This window comes from Protomyctophum parallelum, assembly GCF_964188405.1.
Source record: "Protomyctophum parallelum genome assembly, chromosome: 19".
NCBI classification, from domain to species: domain Eukaryota; kingdom Metazoa; phylum Chordata; class Actinopteri; order Myctophiformes; family Myctophidae; genus Protomyctophum; species Protomyctophum parallelum.
Window position 1 is genome coordinate 20,228,697 of NC_139717.1, and position 19,682 is coordinate 20,248,378.

General features: G+C 45.3%; 1 protein-coding gene across 1 annotated transcript in view; it reads right to left on the reverse strand.

The window, feature by feature from the left end:
* Positions 1 to 2,357: 2,357 nt before the first annotated feature.
* Positions 2,358 to 19,682, reverse strand: part of tmem200a (transmembrane protein 200A) — a gene marked incomplete at its 3' end in the record, with an annotated part of 49,949 nt that continues 32,624 nt past the window's right edge. Inside the window, exons 4-5 of the mRNA XM_083790487.1 lie at positions 18,126 to 18,313; positions 2,358 to 3,548 (exon numbers count right to left, since the gene is read on the reverse strand). Of these exons, the coding sequence (XP_083646613.1) occupies positions 2,358 to 3,548; positions 18,126 to 18,313 (1,379 nt within the window). The remainder of the gene's footprint in view (positions 3,549 to 18,125; positions 18,314 to 19,682) is intronic.

The window sequence follows — 19,682 nt, forward strand, 5'->3', positions numbered from 1 at the left end:
TATTTATTTAAAGACGTTTACGTCGCGGACCAAGCCAACTCTCACATAACAGCGACGCGCTATAACTTTTGTAGCTGTTGTATAGCAGCTACAATGTCGGATGTATCTTTGTATCTTCACGTCGCTGTGGCTTCCATTGAAAAATAAATGCTAGACAGTATCTTTGTATCTGCATGCCAGCGTGAACACAGCTGAATGCTATGTTCTTTCCTGTCTCTGCTCCTTTGTTGTCAGAAGCATACAGTGTTCCCAACACAGCTCATAAATCCATGTTATTTGTACTTCCTTAGATGGTTATGTTCATGTTGCACACAAGTTGTGACCGAAGGTCATTTTCATTGAGCTCACAGCTCTGGCTGGAAGGGCATGATTTAAACTAAGTGCTTTTTTTTTTTTTATCTTAATGACCACCGAAAATATTTACTCCATGACTTGAGCTTGTGTGTGTGTGCGTGCGCGTGCGTGCATGCGTGTGCGTGAGTACACGCAGACAGACACACACAGAGTTTGGAAGGTGAACAAAACATGAATTCCCAGGTTGTTCCAGTTAAAATGTCAACCTCGAGTTTGATGGATCTGAGAGTGCGAGGGCTAAAAACAATGAGGAGTCTGTGCTTGCTTAGCATATTGCACTTCTCTGTAACTGCTCCGGTCACACTAATAATTCATACCCAGGGTTCCATTCGGGGACGTGCAGAGAGTGTTAGAGAGGCAGGGGCTGAATTCTCATAAGGCCAACAAGAAAAAAGCCAAAATAGCAGATTTTGTATGGACTCATGACATCTACTACTATTCCATGAGAATTAGACGATGACACTCGCATGCACACGCATACACATACTGTACACACGCACACAGGTACACACACACACACACACACACACACACACACACACACACACACACACACACACACACACACACACACACACATAATCAATAGTGGCACACAGACAAATCCTCTGTATTGATTTATTCATCCATAACTCCAGGTCGGGTTGCATTACTTTACACTTGTGTACACTGTATGAGACGGCAGTGAGACCCTGCAGCCATTGCCGCACGTCGGCTTGGAAACAGCGCGACTTGAAAAGGAGGAGTTGCAGAGGTGGAGGTGGCAGAATTGAGGATGCTACTATTTCTCACACAAGGGAGATCAGGAATGCTAAGATGATCAGTCCTGGTTAGAAGGTGTGGGGGGATGAAGCTGAGATGGGGTTGGACTAGGGCATTAAGCAACTAGTCGATTAGTAAATCCACTAGTCGACCTTGTTGGTACTAGTTGACTAGTTGATGAAAATAAAACATAAGAGTTGTTTTTTCTTTTCTCGATTTTGTAGGCCTCAATATCGGGTAGATTAGTTTTTTTTTTTTTTTTTTTTTTTACATAATAGTTAAACGACTAGTCGACTAATACCCCCTCTGCACATGTTTGGACCTGTGCAGAGGAGGAATGAGGGAGGGGTACAATGGGAGACGGATGCTGAAGATGGAGCTGCCAGGGAAGAAAGGAAGGCCAAAGAGGAGGTGAAATGGATGCGGTGAGAGAAGTCATCCCTGGTGGGACTAAAGGAGAACTATTTGATTTGTATGCGCTCTCTCTCTCAGGAGCTCATAGAACCTTGCATCTGAACATCCTCTATTCACCATGTTGCAACATTAATTCCCAGCACGCATTCCTCAAAACAGTTTACCTTAGCCCCGGGGCTATAGATGGAGTTAGTTGATAGTGATCAACATGTCTGCCTCATTTCACAGTACAGTACATCAACTTCCAGGGTTCTTCTCCAACACTGCAACACAACGACTGGATAAATTATAGACTGGACTGCACTGGTTAAAATACAGAAAAGCTATAGGCCAATGTTACTAGACTTGACAAGGCAGGTCCAAAGGATGACACCCGTGATGTCCCAATTAGCTCATTAGCCCAATTGATGTTTTGTCCTAAAACACAAATTTAGATTGTATCTATCTATCTATTCACGGCGCTACCATAGTTGAAACCCTGTTGGAACTGACTTAGAGCTTGACTGTTATGCATGATGGTACAGTATCTTCATTCTGAGGTCCTTTTTTCATTTTGGATGGACTCTCGGAGATGCGGTTTAATGACATCTCCAAGACAACCCACCCAAACATGTGATGTAATGCCGGTATGTAATACACTGAGCATATTGGGGGGGAAAAAACCCTGAAAAGTCTCATACTGTAGATCCATGTCCATATCCAGTGCGGCGTGTTTGTGTCCGTCAAAACAACGGAAACTCCTCTGCTTTTGGACACTCGACCGCCCGTAGCGCTCTGAACGGCACGCAACGAGCTCAACCGGACGACAGCGCCGCAGCGAGCGCCGCTCAGAAGCGAGTCTCAGAGCTGCCCCTCTTCAGCGCGCCGCTGTTAAACTCGTCGTGCTCGAAGCTCAGATTATTGTGCGACCTGGATATCATGAGGAGCTTCTCCCTCTTGCTGTAGTCCCTCCTCGCCGCCGCCGCCGCCGATTCGGCCCCCGCTGTGGGAGGCGGCGGCGCGGCCCGTGACCTGTCCCCCGTCGTCCCCTCCTCCCTGTCCTCCAGGAGCACGTATCCTTTGCTGCTGCCGCCGCTGCTGCTGCTCCGGTCCAGGCGGGGCCAGCTGGGGTGCTTGCGCTCGATGCGCTGCTGCTGATGATGGTGGTGCTCGGCGCCGCCACCGAGCACGCTGAGTGCGCTCGGCACTCTGCGCTCCTGCAGGTCCAGCGACTTGGAGTGGCCGCCGCCGAGCGTGTGCACGAGGGAGGGCGGCGGCGACGACTCAGAGTCGCCCTGCTGCAGGTCCTGATGGCTCCTGCTGCTGGCCGACGCCGCCCGCCCCCCCGGGGACAGCCAGCAGCCCGAGGTAGAGGACGGCGCCGCCGGAGAGAGCCAGGAGGAGGAGGAGGAGGAGGAGGAGGAACGCGGCGAGCACGTGGCGGAGAGGCTGCGCTGCAGCCCGGGCGGCTTGGACGCCTTGGCCACGGTGGCCACGGGCACGGCCAGGGAGAGCATGCCGGGGCTCGTCCCGCCGCCGACCCCCCGCGACGACCTCTCCTGCTGCCGCCTCGGGCCCCTCTCGTCCGCCGCCCCCCGCCGCTCCTCCTCGGTGATGGCCTCCATCTCCGGCTCGTCGATGACGCAGTTGTTCAGCTTGATGACGGGCAGCGTGAACGCCGACAGTGAGGACGACACGACGGAGCACGCCCCTCCTCCCCACTCCCGCTCCGCCGGCCACGGCGGCGCCAGGAGGTCGCTCAACAAGTCGCGGTGGTCGGCCCCCCCACGGCCCCCCCACCATCCCGCCGCCGCCGCCGCTCTCTGGTACTCGGCTCCCAGGAGGCCCTCCTCTTCCTCCGCCGAGCCCGCTCCTCCTCCGCGGTGAGAGAAGGCCAGCGTTGGGGGGGCGGCGCCTGCCGCGGGGCTCTCCCCGGGCTCCGACGGCGCGTAGAAGGAGCCGCGGCGCTGCTTGTGCTCCCTCTGTCGGAGGCGGTGGATGTCGATGACCGTGGAGTACATGTCCCTCATGTGGATCACCTGCAGAGCGGAGACAGCGTCACAATTACACATTCGTATTAACCCATTTTGGCCTGACATTTTGGCCATGTTTCTGTGTCAGTCGTTCTTTGATTTTTCAAAAATGGCAGACCTAAAAGCTTGTATCGCGACACTCGGTGGCTATAGTGAAAAAGGCACGCCTGGACCGCTAGGCCAGCGGGCGCCAGTCAAAGTGTTAATCACGAGGAGGTGAGATAATTAGTTATAAGGCGATACACCTGAGGTAATGCCATGGTCACCTAGTCCACCATCTAGACCTATAGCTCAGTTAGCGAAGTGTTGACCTCATCTCCATTCATAGTAGGCTACAAATTGCTTCACCACAAATGTCACCAGATTTGACTGAGAGACTGCCATTGCGCAAATTACAGCTTTTCACCAGATAATTAAATTAGTTAATAGCACATGCAGACTCTTCACATACTATAGAGCATGTCTGAAATAAGTGTCAGAGCTGAAATCGACATGTTCATATGAAATAATGCCCAAACATGTAGCTAGGTGTAATGTTAGAGACCACAGAAGTGAACCTTTCAAGCCTGTTTTCTCAACTCGCTGTTTTCTGCAAGACATTAGCCTACTCTATAAGCCATATCTCCAAAACTGGTGGGTCAAACTGAACAACCAATAGGCCTATGTCAATTTGAAGCTATGATTAATTGCTTTCATACATGTATGACATGAAAAAAACGAAAATGCAGTCCCTCTGTCAAATTTAGTCACAAATGTTGAGAGAATATTATTTAGATCACATTTTGTGTTGATAGATGCTAGGCCGAGGACCAGATGGGGGGGGAGGGGGGGATTATATATACTGTAGCTACCGGCCTTGTTACTGTCACAGTGCAAAGGCAGGAGCTTTAGGACCTAATTGCAGACAGATAGGCGCAGCCGTGCAGGCAGATGAGCTTCAATGCAAGGTTTTTTATTCCAAAAAAACAACACAAGGAATACAAGGAACTTGAAGTACATATTATACCGGGAATACACTAGGAGTTAAATCATGGATACACGAGGAGCTGACCACTTCTGACATAAAGTGACAAACTAGCAAAGGTATAGTGAAAAAACAGGGGAGCATTACATAGACAGACTAACTAGGCACAGGTGAACCACTGACAAATCAACACAGGGATTGGCTGGGGGACTAAGAGGACACAGGTGGAATACAAAGACTAATAACAAGGTTAGACAAGGCAGGTACAGAACTACAGGGACAACAGGAAACACTAGGAACAATACTACAAAATAAGAGTAGCCAGGTTTGAGGTCGAACTAAACTGCAACTGAGAAACACGGAAAACATACTACAAAATCACAGGAAAACCCGATTCCAGATAAGCGGTTGTTTACCTGGTATGCTATAGTGCAAAAGGTTGAACTCGGGAGAGAAAAATGGGATACAACGGAAAAACTCAGGCCGTGAGGAGAGTGGACGATGAGAGGAGACGATGAGAGGAACAGGAGAGGAGAGATCAGGATGAGAAATGTGAGAAATCTTGACTATGGATGTAGATGAGTCTATTGTTAGTGTTCTTCACATTTATAGAAGAACCAAAACAAGCACGCACACAAGAGTCCTTCAGGCCTTTTTATTTAGCTGGCAGTGGCACAGGAATCATACAGTCAGAACAACTGCAGCTGAGTGGGTAGAGAGGCCAGGCAAGGCCGCCAGAGAACCGGAAAGTCGTCGGTTCGATCCTTGGCTTGCTTTGCCTATCTACGTGTCGGAACTGGATGCAGGTCACTTAACCTCTATAGCCTGGGGTCCACCTATGCTTTCTATACAGGCAGCTCCCAGCAGGATCCGCCGGGAGAATCTAGACGCAGCTGCGCGACATGAGACTAATGAACTAGAGCGACAGAGAGAGAGAGAGAGAGAGAGAGAGGAGTGTGTACGGGTGTGCGTGTGTACGTCAATTTAACAAAGGTGCAGACAATCAGAAATCAGCAGAGAGTGATCGACGTTTGCGCTACTCTATGCCGAATTGAAGTAGACTCGAACCCCAGACTTTTTTCTTTCTCCCCTGGAAATAAAAACGTCTGGGTTTCCGAGGCTACTTAACCTCCACCCCTAGCCCTCACCCCCCCCCCCCCCCGCAGACCTACAAGTTCATAGCTATGAGCTTGTAGATCTGCTATTTTTCAATAGCTAAATTATAACAATGTTTAAAACACCAAAAGGGGTTCCCGCCCAAAAATAGTCGACCTTGTTGGTACTAGTTGACTAAAATAAAAATAAAAGTGAACAGGTTTTCATCTGTTAATGTTGTATTGTAACAATGGAACATAGTGGAGCTTATAAATTACATGCAGGGCCCGGAGCTTGGAGGGCCCTGTTCAATGTATAACGCAGCAGTGGCCGAACGGTTTGCGGAGCGGTCTTTTTTTTTTAATATATTTTTTATCCCACAATTTTGTAACCCATTTTTCACCCCTGTGTCAATCATCTAATGTGATCCTGGGCTCTACACACCCTCCACCAACCTAGTCATCTTAGGGAGCAGCCTTATAACTCTATGGGAGCAGCCTTATAACTCTATGGGAGCAGCCTTATAGCTCTATGGGAGCAGCCTTATAGCTCTATGGGAGCAGCGTTATAACTCTATGGGAGCAGTCTTATAGCTCTATGGGAGCAGCCTTATAGCTCTATGGGAGCAGTCTTATAGCTATATGGGAGCAGCCTTATAACTCTATGGGAGCAGCCTTATAACTCTATGGGAGCAGCCTTATAGCTCGACACTATTGCTTTTTTCGCCATCGCTTTTTTTTCGCCATCGCTTTTTTTTCGCCATCGCTTTTTTGGCCATCGCTTTTTTTCCGCCATCGCTTTTTTTTGGCCATCGCTTTTTTCCATCGCTTTTTTCGCCATCGCTTTTTTTCGCCATCGCTTTTTTTCGCCATCGCTTTTTTCGCCATCGCTTTTTTCGCCATCGCTTTTTTTCGCCATCGCTTATTTTCGCCATCGCTTTTTTCGCCATCGCTTTTTTTTCCGCCATCGCTTTTTTTCCGCCATCGCTTTTTTTCCGCCATCGCTTTTTTTCCGCCATCGCTTTTTTTCCACCATCGCTTTTTTTTCGCCATCGCTTTTTTCGCCATCGCTTTTTAACGCCATCGCTTTTTTCGCCATCGCTTTTTTCGCCATCGCTTTTTTTCCGCCATCGCTTTTTTTCCGCCATCGCTTTTTTTTCCGCCATCGCTTTTTTTACGCCATCGCTTTTTTCGCCATCGCTTTTTTCGCCATCGCTTTTTTTCCGCCATCGCTTTTTTTCCGCCATCGCTTTTTTCGCCATCGCTTTTTTTTCCGCCATCGCTTTTTTTCCACCATCGCTTTTTTTCCGCCATCGCTTTTTTTCGCCATCGCTTTTTTTCGCCATCGCTTTTTTTCGCCATCGCTTTTTTCGCCATCGCTTTTTCCGCCATCGCTTTTTCCGCCATCGCTTTTTTTCCGCCATCGCTTTTTTTCCGCCATCGCTTTTTTTCCGCCATCGCTTTTTTCGCCATCGCTTTTTACACCATCGCTTTTTTTTCACCCCTGTGTCAATCATCTAATGTGATCCTGGGCTCTACACACCCTCCACCAACCTAGTCATCTTAGGGAGCAGCCTTATAACTCTATGGGAGCAGCCTTATAACTCTATGGGAGCAGCCTTATAGCTCTATGGGAGCAGCGTTATAACTCTATGGGAGCAGTCTTATAGCTCTATGGGAGCAGCCTTATAGCTCTATGGGAGCAGCCTTATAGCTCTATGGGAGCAGTCTTATAGCTCTATGGGAGCAGCCTTATAGCTCTATGGGAGCAGCCTTATAGCTCTATGGGAGCAGTCTTATAGCTATATGGGAGCAGCCTTATAGCTCTATGGGAGCAGCGTTATAACTCTATGGGAGCAGCCTTATAACTCTATGGGAGCAGCCTTATAGCTCGACACTATTGCTTTTTTCGCCATCGCTTTTTTCACTATTGCTTTTTTCGCCATCGCTTTTTTCGCCATCGCTTTTTTCCTCCATCGCTTTTTTTTCGCCATCGCTTTTTTTTCGCCATCGCTTTTTTGGCCATCGCTTTTTTTCCGCCATCGCTTTTTTTTGGCCATCGCTTTTTTCCATCGCTTTTTTCGCCATCGCTTTTTTTCGCCATCGCTTTTTTCGCCATCGCTTTTTTCGCCATCGCTTTTTTCGCCATCGCTTTTTTTCGCCATCGCTTTTTTCCGCCATCGCTTTTTTCGCCATCGCTTTTTTTCCGCCATCGCTTTTTTTCCGCCATCGCTTTTTTTCCGCCATCGCTTTTTTCGCCATCGCTTTTTCCACCATCGCTTTTTTTTCGCCATCGCTTTTTTCGCCATCGCTTTTTAACGCCATCGCTTTTTTCGCCATCGCTTTTTTCGCCATCGCTTTTTTTCCGCCATCGCTTTTTTTCCGCCATCGCTTTTTTTTACGCCATCGCTTTTTTTACGCCATCGCTTTTTTCGCCATCGCTTTTTTCGCCATCGCTTTTTTCGCCATCGCTTTTTTCGCCATCGCTTTTTTCGCCATCGCTTTTTTCCGCCATTGCTTTTTTCGCCATCGCTTTTTTTCGCCATCGCTTTTTTCGCCATCGCTTTTTCCGCCATCGCTTTTTCCGCCATCGCTTTTTTTTCGCCATCGCTTTTTTCGCCATCGCTTTTTTCGCCATCGCTTTTTCCGCCATCGCTTTTTTTCCGCCATCGCTTTTTTTCCACCATCGCTTTTTCCGCCATCGCTTTTTCCGCCATCGCTTTTTTTTCCGCCATCGCTTTTTTTCCACCATCGCTTTTTTTCGCCATCGCTTTTTTTCGCCATCGCTTTTTTCGCCATCGCTTTTTCCGCCATCGCTTTTTCCGCCATCGCTTTTTTTCCGCCATCGCTTTTTTTCCGCCATCGCTTTTTTTCCGCCATCGCTTTTTTCGCCATCGCTTTTTACACCATCGCTTTTTTTTCACCCCTGTGTCAATCATCTAATGTGATCCTGGGCTCTACACACCCTCCACCAACCTAGTCATCTTAGGGAGCAGCCTTATAACTCTATGGGAGCAGCCTTATAACTCTATGGGAGCAGCCTTAAAAAAAATGCATCGCTTTTTTTCCGCCATCGCTTTTTTTCCGCCATCGCTTTTTTCGCCATCGCTTTTTTTCGCCATCGCTTTTTTCGCCATCGCTTTTTTCGCCATCGCTTTTTCCGCCATCGCTTTTTCCGCCATCGCTTTTTTTTCGCCATCGCTTTTTTTCCGCCATCGCTTTTTTCCGCCATCGCTTTTTTGGCCATCGCTTTTTTGGCCATCGCTTTTTTGGCCATCGCTTTTTTTCCGCCATCGCTTTTTTTCCGCCATCGCTTTTTTCGCCATCGCTTTTTACACCATCGCTTTTTTTTCACCCCTGTGTCAATCATCTAATGTGATCCTGGGCTCTACACACCCTCCACCAACCTAGTCATCTTAGGGAGCAGCCTTATAACTCTATGGGAGCAGCCTTATAACTCTATGGGAGCAGCCTTATAGCTCTATGGGAGCAGCCTTATAGCTCTATGGGAGCAGCGTTATAACTCTATGGGAGCAGTCTTATAGCTCTATGGGAGCAGCCTTATAGCTCTATGGGAGCAGCCTTATAGCTCTATGGGAGCAGCCTTATAGCTCTATGGGAGCAGCCTTATAGCTCTATGGGAGCAGTCTTATAGCTATATGGGAGCAGCCTTATAGCTCTATGGGAGCAGCGTTATAACTCTATGGGAGCAGCCTTATAACTCTATGGGAGCAGCCTTATAGCTCGACACTATTGCTTTTTTCGCCATCGCTTTTTTCACTATTGCTTTTTTCGCCATCGCTTTTTTCGCCATCGCTTTTTTCCTCCATCGCTTTTTTTTCGCCATCGCTTTTTTTTCGCCATCGCTTTTTTGGCCATCGCTTTTTTTCCGCCATCGCTTTTTTTTGGCCATCGCTTTTTTCCATCGCTTTTTTCGCCATCGCTTTTTTTCGCCATCGCTTTTTTTCGCCATCGCTTTTTTCGCCATCGCTTTTTTCGCCATCGCTTTTTTTCGCCATCGCTTTTTCCACCATCGCTTTTTTTTCGCCATCGCTTTTTTCGCCATCGCTTTTTAACGCCATCGCTTTTTTCGCCATCGCTTTTTTCGCCATCGCTTTTTTTCCGCCATCGCTTTTTTTCCGCCATCGCTTTTTTTCCGCCATCGCTTTTTTTTACGCCATCGCTTTTTTTACGCCATCGCTTTTTTCGCCATCGCTTTTTTCGCCATCGCTTTTTTCGCCATCGCTTTTTTCGCCATCGCTTTTTTCGCCATCGCTTTTTTCGCCATTGCTTTTTCCGCCATCGCTTTTTCCGCCATCGCTTTTTCCGCCATCGCTTTTTTTCGCCATCGCTTTTTTCGCCATCGCTTTTTTCGCCATCGCTTTTTCCGCCATCGCTTTTTTTCCGCCATCGCTTTTTTTCCACCATCGCTTTTTTTCCGCCATTGCTTTTTTCGCCATCGCTTTTTTTCGCCATCGCTTTTTTCGCCATCGCTTTTTTCGCCATCGCTTTTTCCGCCATTGCTTTTTTCGCCATCGCTTTTTTTCGCCATCGCTTTTTTTCGCCATCGCTTTTTTCGCCATCGCTTTTTCCGCCATCGCTTTTTCCGCCATCGCTTTTTCCGCCATCGCTTTTTTTCCGCCATCGCTTTTTCCGCCATCGCTTTTTTCGCCATCGCTTTTTTCCTCCATCGCTTTTTTTTCGCCATCGCTTTTTTCGCCATCGCTTTTTTCGCCATCGCTTTTTCCGCCATCGCTTTTTCCGCCATCGCTTTTTTTCCGCCATCGCTTTTTTTCCGCCATCGCTTTTTTCCTCCATCGCTTTTTTTTCGCCATCGCTTTTTTCGCCATCGCTTTTTTCCGCCATCGCTTTTTTTCCGCCATCGCTTTTTTTCCGCCATCGCTTTTTTTCCGCCATCGCTTTTTTCGCCATCGCTTTTTTCGCCATCGCTTTTTTTCGCCATCGCTTTTTTTCGCCATCGCTTTTTTTCCGCCATCGCTTTTTTGGCCATCGCTTTTTTTTCGCCATCGCTTTTTCCGCCATCGCTTTTTTCGCCATCGCTTTTTTCCTCCATCGCTTTTTTTTCGCCATCGCTTTTTTCGCCATCGCTTTTTTTCGCCATCGCTTTTTTTCGCCATCGCTTTTTTCACTATCGCTTTTTTCCATCGCTTTTTTCGCCATCGCTTTTTTTGCCATCGCTTTTTTTTCGCCATCACTTTTTCGCCATCGCTTTTTCCGCCATCGCTTTTTTTTCGCCATCGCTTTTTTGGCCATCGCTTTTTTTCCGCCATCGCTTTTTTTCCTCCATCGCTTTTTTCGCCATCGCTTTTTTCGCCATCGCTTTTTTTCCGCCATCGCTTTTTTTCCTCCATCGCTTTTTTCACTATTGCTTTTTTCCATCGCTTTTTTCGCCATCGCTTTTTTTCCGCCATCGCTTTTTTTACTATTGCTTTTTTCCATTGCTTTTTTCGCCATCGCTTTTTTTCGCCATCGCTTTTTTCGCTGTCGCTTTTTTCGCCATCGCTTTTTTTGGCCATCGCTTTTTTTTGGCCATCGCTTTTTTCCATCGCTTTTTTTGGCCATCGCTTTTTTTGGCCATCGCTTTTTTCGACATCGCTTTTTTCACTATCGCTTTTTTCCATCGCTTTTTTCGCCATCGCTTTTTTTCGCCATCGCTTTTTTTCGCCATCGCTTTTTTCGCCATCGCTTTTTTCGCCATCGCTTTTTAACGCCATCGCTTTTTTCGCCATCGCTTTTTTCGCTATCGCTTTTTTTCGCCATCGCTTTTTTCGCCATCGCCTTTTTCGCCATCGCTTTTTTCCTCCATCGCTTTTTTCCTCCATCGCTTTTTTTCCGCCATCGCTTTTTTTCCGCCATCGCTTTTTTTTCCGCCATCGCTTTTTTCGCCATCGCTTTTTTCGCCATCGCTTTTTTTCGCCATCGCTTTTTTCGCCATCGCTTTTTTTTGGCCATCGCTTTTTTTGGCCATCGCTTTTTTTGGCCATCGCTTTTTTCCATCGCTTTTTTCAATAGCTCTATGGGAGCAGCCTTATAGCTCTATGGGAGCAGTCTTATAGCTCTATGGGAGCAGCCTTATAGCTCTATGGGAGCAGCCTTATAGCTCTATGGGAGCAGCCTTATAGCTCTATGGGAGCAGCGTTATAGCTCTATGGGAGCAGCCTTATAGCTCTATGGGAGCAGCCTTATAGCTCTATGGGAGCAGCCTTATAGCTCTATGGGAGCAGCCTTATAGCTCTATGGGAGCAGCAGCGGTAGTGCTGGCGGTGCGCTGAACGCGATCATGCAAAAAGCGTCGTTCTTGACCGTGTCACATGCATGGTGCTTTTTCATTTATAGTATAACTAATTACATTTACTCATGTACTGCACAATTTCGAGGTACTTTTACTTTACTTGACTATTTCCAACTTTCAATAGGCCCACTTCTACTCAGAGGCACATCAAAATATTGTACATTTTACTCCACTACAATTATTTGACAACTTTAGTTAGCCTACACTTTTTAGTTTCCGATTATTATTTCAAAACTGAAAATAGCCAATCGACAAGCTCACAATGTGTGGCGAAAATTCACAGATTTTTATACACTTGGAAACTTGAAATAGAACATTCTGCATGAGGAGTACTTTTACTTTTGGTACTTTCTCGGGTATGGGCACCTATGACGCGGAGGAGGGAACACGCCGCCAGCGCCCACAGCGTCCCTAGTGGAAATCGAACCCAGGACCTACTTTTGGTACTTAAAGGGTAAGACCACTTTTTTGGAGGTTTGGGTTGTTTTCTTACCTTATTATGGTCAAACTAGTCCAGTCCAGGAGTTATTTCGCTCCATTGTGCAGTTTTATAGAAAATAACTTTATAAAAATACCAGCCCAATGAGCCCATTGACTTACATTGTAGCGGGGAAACAGCTCTCAAAGTCACTCTTTTAGCACATGAACGAACGCAACAAAAGCTGATTCTGACAGTTTATTATATCAGGAAAACTCATGCGGTTTTATTTTCGTGTTTTAACGTATATTTATAAAGGTACTATTTTGTTTGGAGAGACACTGAAGCTGCAATGCAGTCTTCCGTTTCCGGTTTCATTTGTAAACAAGGAAGCACGCTGGCTGCCTGTGTTGTACGCTGAGAGCACCCAATCCATCTGCAGTCGAGCAGTACCCCCGACACAGACACCCACGGCAAGCAGTCATAAGTTTGTAGGCTTACGATACTTTTAGAACGGAGGATGAAGTGCGCTGTTCCAGATTGTTGCAGTTAGAGTTGGACCAATCGGATCGTAGTACCGCGTCACGTGAAAACAGAAGTGATTCGGTTGGCGTAAGCATACCTACCAGATCTTCTTTCTACACAAATTAGTCAAAACAAGACAACGTTGACATTTTTTATTAAAAATAAAACCGCATGAGTTTTCCTGATGTCATAAGCTGTCAGAATCAGCTTTTGTTGCGTTCGTTCTAGGGCTGCAACTAACGATTAATTTCATAATCGATTCATCGGCCGATTATTTAAACGATGAATCGATGAATCGGATTATGGCACCTTTTTGCAATTACTTAAAAAAATAGCTTCAAATTATTTTAGGCATATAAACACTAACAATAAAGACAATAAAAATGAATACTCATTCAAAATTAATATTTTACCCCCTTTTTTTATCCAATTTGATTTCATTGCCATTCCTACTTGTAATGATACTGTAATCTGTAATGTTGACCGTGTATAGCTGACTGTCTTTTTCCATTTCTATCTCTGGGACCCCAATTTTTATTTTTTAATTTCTATGGTAAAATCAATTGTGAGTCCATTTGGTTCCATTTTTGCACTCTCTGTTACAGACCCTTTAGGGTCCACTTGGTTTACTTCCTAACTATCTATAATGTAGCTGGAACTCCCACTATGAGAACCACTGTCCTACACAGTCTGTGTGGACACGCACGCACGCACACAGTCACACACACACACACACACACACACACACACACACACACACACACACACACACACACACACACACACACACACACACACACACACACACACACACACACACACACACAGTGCACACAAGTTACAATTAAGTAGCATGCTAGCTGATAGGGGAAACCGTTCTTATAGCAGCCATATTGGCATGTTCTCTAGGGTCTAGGTTCTAGTATCACATATTGCTAAAGTTAAACAGCACTGAATAAATCATTAAGCAAAAACGTTCACTTCACGGAGATTTTTGCCCTGTGCCCACTTCAATGCGCTGCTGTGATTACACAGGTGGAACAAATGAGGAGCTAACGATCGTTAGCAAGCTACACTGCTATAGTGCTCGTCGTAGACAGCCTGCAAGCTCACAGATTCAGACATTGTGGAGCATTTTTTGTCATAAGACAAACAAATATGGACAGTGGCCGTGCTCACAAATGCCATGTTTTGGGACCTGTTTGGGGCATTTTGCAAGCAGATCATCGCAGCCACAGAGCTGACGCTCTCCCTCTCTGTGTGTGTGTGTGTGGGGGGGAGACTGAAGTTAGTTGGGAGAGAGAGGGGTAGATGCGGACCGGGCGCTCTGGTCACGTTCAAGACAATATTGTGGGTGCGTTTGGAAATGCACACCGGGAGCGCAATCGCCTATTAGTTTGCATTGCACAGTGCGCTCAGTGCGCTATTTCCGAACGTGCCCTGTGTTGTGTTTATACCGACCCGTTGCATATTGTTCGTTCAGCCTAGTGCCGTTACGGAACGGTAAAAAGAAAGCAGCTTTACGTTACATTTTAATGTTGGAAAACACCCGCGATAATAATCGATAAGATAATTCGTTGGCAACGAATTTAATTATCGATTTTTATCGATTTAATCGATTCGTTGTTGCAGCCTTAGTTCGTTCATGTGCTAAAAGAGTGACTTTGAGAGCTGTTTCCCCGCTACAATGTAAGTCAATGGGCTCATTGGGCTGGTATTTTTATAACGTTATTTTCTATAAAACTGCACAATGGAGCGAATTAACTCCTGGACTGGACTAGTTTGACCATAATAAGGTAAGAAAACAACCCAAACCTCCAAAAAAGTGGTCTTACCCTTTAAAGTATATTTTGATGGCAATACTTTTGTATACTATTACTCAAGTACATTTTGAATTGAATGTACGTATCTCTATTTTGCAGTATTGATACTATTACTCTTAAAATATCTGAGTACTTTTCCCACCGATGGCCGCTTTATAGTGCTACTGCAGTGTTGTTTCTGACATCAAATATTTTGATTTTAGTTTTAGGCATCAGTCTCTCAAATAGTTTTCATTTCGTTTTAGTCACATTTTAGTCACCTGGAATGTTTAAGTCGACTAAATATAAGATTTTAGTCGACTAAATCTACAGTTGATTTAGTCGACTAAAATGTCTTTTGTGTAGTATATGTAAAATGCATATGTAAAATGTCTTGATGCTGTCGTAATTACTGATTTTACTTTCTGAAAATAGCAGATCTACAAGCTCACAACGCGCTGCGATGCGTTGTGAGATTGTAGATCTGCTATTTTCAGAATGCAACCAAGTGTAAAATGACGCGTCTTACTTATACTGGATCGCTTGTCCAAAAGTCCCTTGCAAAGGGTCTAGTTTTTTTTTTTTTTACAAAATTGTCAATATATTTAGTCTTATTTTTAGTCATCATAGTTTAGTTTAGTTTTCATATAGTTTCCATTTAGTTTTCGTTAGTAGAAAAAGATAGTCAACGAACATCTTTTGTTATAGCATTAGTCGACGAAGTCAACAATGTGCTACTGCACTTACCCCATTTTGGGCGGGAACCCCTTTTGGTGTTTGCATTATGTTATAGTATAGCTATTGAAAAATAGCAGATCTACAAGCTCATAGCACGCCACCGAGTGGCGAGCTACGAGATTGTAGGTCTGCTATTTTTGAAAAATCAAAGAACAACATAGCTTTTTCAGAAAACTGTCAGGATTTAGAAGACAATTTTAGAATCTGATCTCAGGTCAAAATTGGTTAATACCTCACACACATCAAACATTGCAGAAGTGCGTCAATCGCTCTGCAGGCAGTGTGTTTTCCACTTCACGGGTCCACTCTCGGTTACATTTTGATTTTGTACACAAATTATCTCTGTGAATTCTACCCTGTGTGGGGAGAATGAAAACCGCCCACTTGTCCATTTTCACGGCTTTGTTTGTGCATAATGAAGAGGTAAACGGCAGCCTTTCGTGCCACGCAGCAATGGAAGGTATTATTTTGGAGCGGTTGCCCGTCCCAGAGCCTTAGATATAGACAGAGTTAGGCAAACTGCGTTCACTTCATGGGGCTTCAGTCCAATGGCGGCTCTCCTACATAGACTAGGCATTGAGCGTGGGGACAACCAACTGGGCCAAGTCCTGGACCGGATATAGGCAGAAATGCATTGGACTCAGGGCAACAGCCCAGCTTTAATGATCTTAAATCCCTTTATTTTCAATTGTTTTGTAGTAACAGTCAGAGTTGGGGTCCGTTACATTACTTTATTACTCCCTGGAGAAAGTAACTAGTTACATTACTCGTTACATTACTTTTGCGTTACTCCATAAAATCACCTGAGATGCATTGTCAAATAATTTGCACTGAACTGCCACACACTTAACAAATCTTTATTGGTTTAGGTAACCCAGAATGGAATTGTGGACAAAATCAACAAAAAAAACAAACAATTATATTATATTATATTACAATAATATTTAGTTTGGAGTCTGTGAGGCCAAATCTCATCAAATGGTGGTCCATGGCTAAAATGCAGAATACATACTGGACCTTGATATGAACATGGTTGAAAACCACTGTACCACGTGGTTCTAGGCAAATATTAACTTTCCCAATATATATATTCAAATAAAATAATGAGACTGAGATAAATCAGTAGCCTATATGTTCACAGTGCTTTAGGATCCCTTTCTTTATGATGTGGAGTCCCCTGCTCCATTGCTCATTAAATGTAGTTTTTCATGTCGGCATATTTGGTTTATTCATCTCTGCATTAACTAACTAGTGATTGTGACTCTGAGAGCACACATTCTACAACAAACAAACCGACCCTCCCACTGGCAGTGTTGCCAGGTTTTAGAAGAGAAACAAGCAGCCATGTCTATGAAAACAAGCCCAAAAGAAGCCTGACTGGTCTATTATAAAACAACCCCAAAGTCGCTTATAATAAGCGGACATGGCAACACCCCAATACCTGCTCTGTCTCTGTGACAGTGGGAGACTGGGAGCTTGCTGTGCAGCGGAAAAGTGCTGTGGAGATTTTAATACCGAGACGATGTAAATGACAGTTATGACACAAGCACTGTAGGCTATATCACAAAGAAAACGGACAATGATGTGTCCGGCCAGAGGTTGAGGTGGGAGGAGGACAGGTGGGTCTAAAACCGGACGTCTGGCCACCCTACGAGTCCACGACAGTAACGAAAAATGCTGTGCTGCTGCTGATCTGACACCGGTTTGACATGTTTTAGTCCGTACTGCGTACTGCGTTGCCAGCGCACCATTAGTGTTCATGTTCAACTCATCTCCGTTGTGTGCATTATTCTCCAAAGCAACACTGCTGAAAGCAGCCACATGACGCAAGTAACGAGGCGCTGCAGCGACCAGTAACTGTAGTGTGATTATCAAATTTGGAGGAGTAGTGTCGTTATATTACTCGTTATCGACCAAAGTAGTGTAGTTACAGTCACGAGATTTTCCGTTACTCGTTACACCCAACTCTGGTAACAGTACAACATAAACATCAAAGAGACTTTAGTTGTACTGTACAATACGTTTAAAACAGTTGCACACATGCTTAAAATAGCTCTTGTTTGCGCCGCCCTCGTTGGAAACACTGTATTTCCAACTCCAGCTTGTCTCAGTTCAGGCTGCATGAACAGTGCTCGAGCACTCTGTTTCTGCCCCCTCTATATCGTAACTCTTCTATTTGAAGGCTCTGGCCCGTCCCTCCCTATATAATAATAATAATAATAATAATAATAATAATAATAATAATAATAATAATAATAATAATAATAATAATAATAATAATAATAATAATAATAATAATACTACGTATATGTATAGGGTATGTCTGTTTGGAGTAGGAACAGCTGCAATGCCAAACGGATGCCATTAAATGGGGGTCCCGTAGAGGCGTAGACTAATGCATGTCAAACTGGGGGTCCTTCAAATTAAACGGGTTGAGAATCAATGCCAGAGCCGTGAAGATCTTCTCTTATGGGGGTCCCCCTGCAGGCATATCTCTTCAAATGGGGGTCCGCGGGCTGATTAGTGTCAATTTGGGGGGGGGGTCCTTGACATGAAAACGTTTGGGATCCACTGCAGTACCGTACAGAATACAGTACAGGAGTACAGTACAGACTACACTGCAGTACAGTAATACCACAACACAAGTATACAGTTGCACCACTCCGTTCACACGTGGTGGTGCGCGACATTTCCCCCCCCCCCCCCCCCCCCCCCCCCCCCGTTTATACCTTGGTCTCCCGGTCTCTGTTCTCGTGGAGTATGGCGTTGGCACAGATGAAGATGAAGATGCCGATGCCCATGGTGAAGGGCCCCAGCATCTTCATCCTCTCCGAGTGGCGATGGCGCTCCAGGAAGTGGGCCAGGAGGCCCCTCCTCGACGTGGCCCCCCCCGCCGCCGCCGCCGCCGACGAGTTACCTGCAGCGGGAGAGACGCCACGTTAGACCATCGTGACCTGAGATCAGATTCTAAAAATGTCTTTTTCCGTTTTCTGACAAAGCTATGTTTTCTATGTCAGTCGTTCTTCGATTTTTCAAAAATAGCAGAGCTACAAGCTGGGTGGCGCGCCGGGTGGCGCGCTACGAGCTTGTAGATCTGCTATTTTTCAATAGCTAAAGCATGACGTAATGCCAACACCAAAAGGGGTTAGACCTGAGGACAATTCTACAAATGTCTTCTACAGTTTCTGAAAAACCTCATGTTTCTATATGTCAGTGGTTCTGAAAAACCTCATGTTTCTATATGTCAGTGGTTCTGAAAAACCTCATGTTTCTATATGTCAGTGGTTCTGAAAAACCTCATGTTTCTATATGTCAGTGGTTCTGAAAAACCTCATGTTTCTATATGTCAGTGGTTCTGAAAAACCTCATGTTTCTATATGTCAGTGGTTCTGAAAAACCTCATGTTTCTATATGTCAGTGGTTCTGAAAAACCTCATGTTTCTATATGTCAGTGGTTCTGAAAAACCTCATGTTTCTATATGTCAGTGGTTCTCAAACATATTCATGTCAAGGACCCCCAAAGATATTGTGTAATTGGCCGCCGACCCCCAACTGAAAATATGTTGTTCCAGGGACCCCCCCCCCCAGAAGCAAAGATTTGAGTTAAAAACGTTCACTCTGAAAGAATATATATTCAAAGATTTGCGCCACATTTTCACGACTTTTCAAAAATAGCTAAAGTATAACATATAATGCTTAAAAAACGCCAAAAGGTGTTCCCGTTCAGAATGGGTTAGAGCAGTTGGTTTTCAAAACCAGTTGGTCCTTGAAGGGGTTCCAGGTGGTCCCCACGCAGCTAAATGATGGAGAGTTGTTAACCAAATGGACCCTTCGTAGACTGCAGAACTTTAACTCTCAAGAGTGTGTAAAATGAAACCATCTTTGGTTTCATTTTACACTCGCAAGAGTTAAGCTATTGTTAAACATCTGCATCACTTAATTTACAAGAAGTCTACACAATTAGAGAATGGAGAAGAATTGGCAATTTAATATCCAACGAGAACAACGTTGTTTAGTTTTGTTATCTACAATGCTAAATCTCATCAAATGGTGGTCCGCGGTAACCTGACTCCGCCAGATTGCGGCTGTATTGAGTTCACAAGTTCCCTCCTCCTGCCTGCATCTGGGCTCTCTCAAGCGGAAACGATGAACTGGAAGCAGCGGGACAAAAATGTGATATCTCCATAATAATTGCGAGTTGTAGTCTTGTTGGGTTGAGTTTACATTTGCGCCGTGGCACAGCTTAAATATGTCATCAGCCTCACGTTGATCCCGCCTCTATAGCG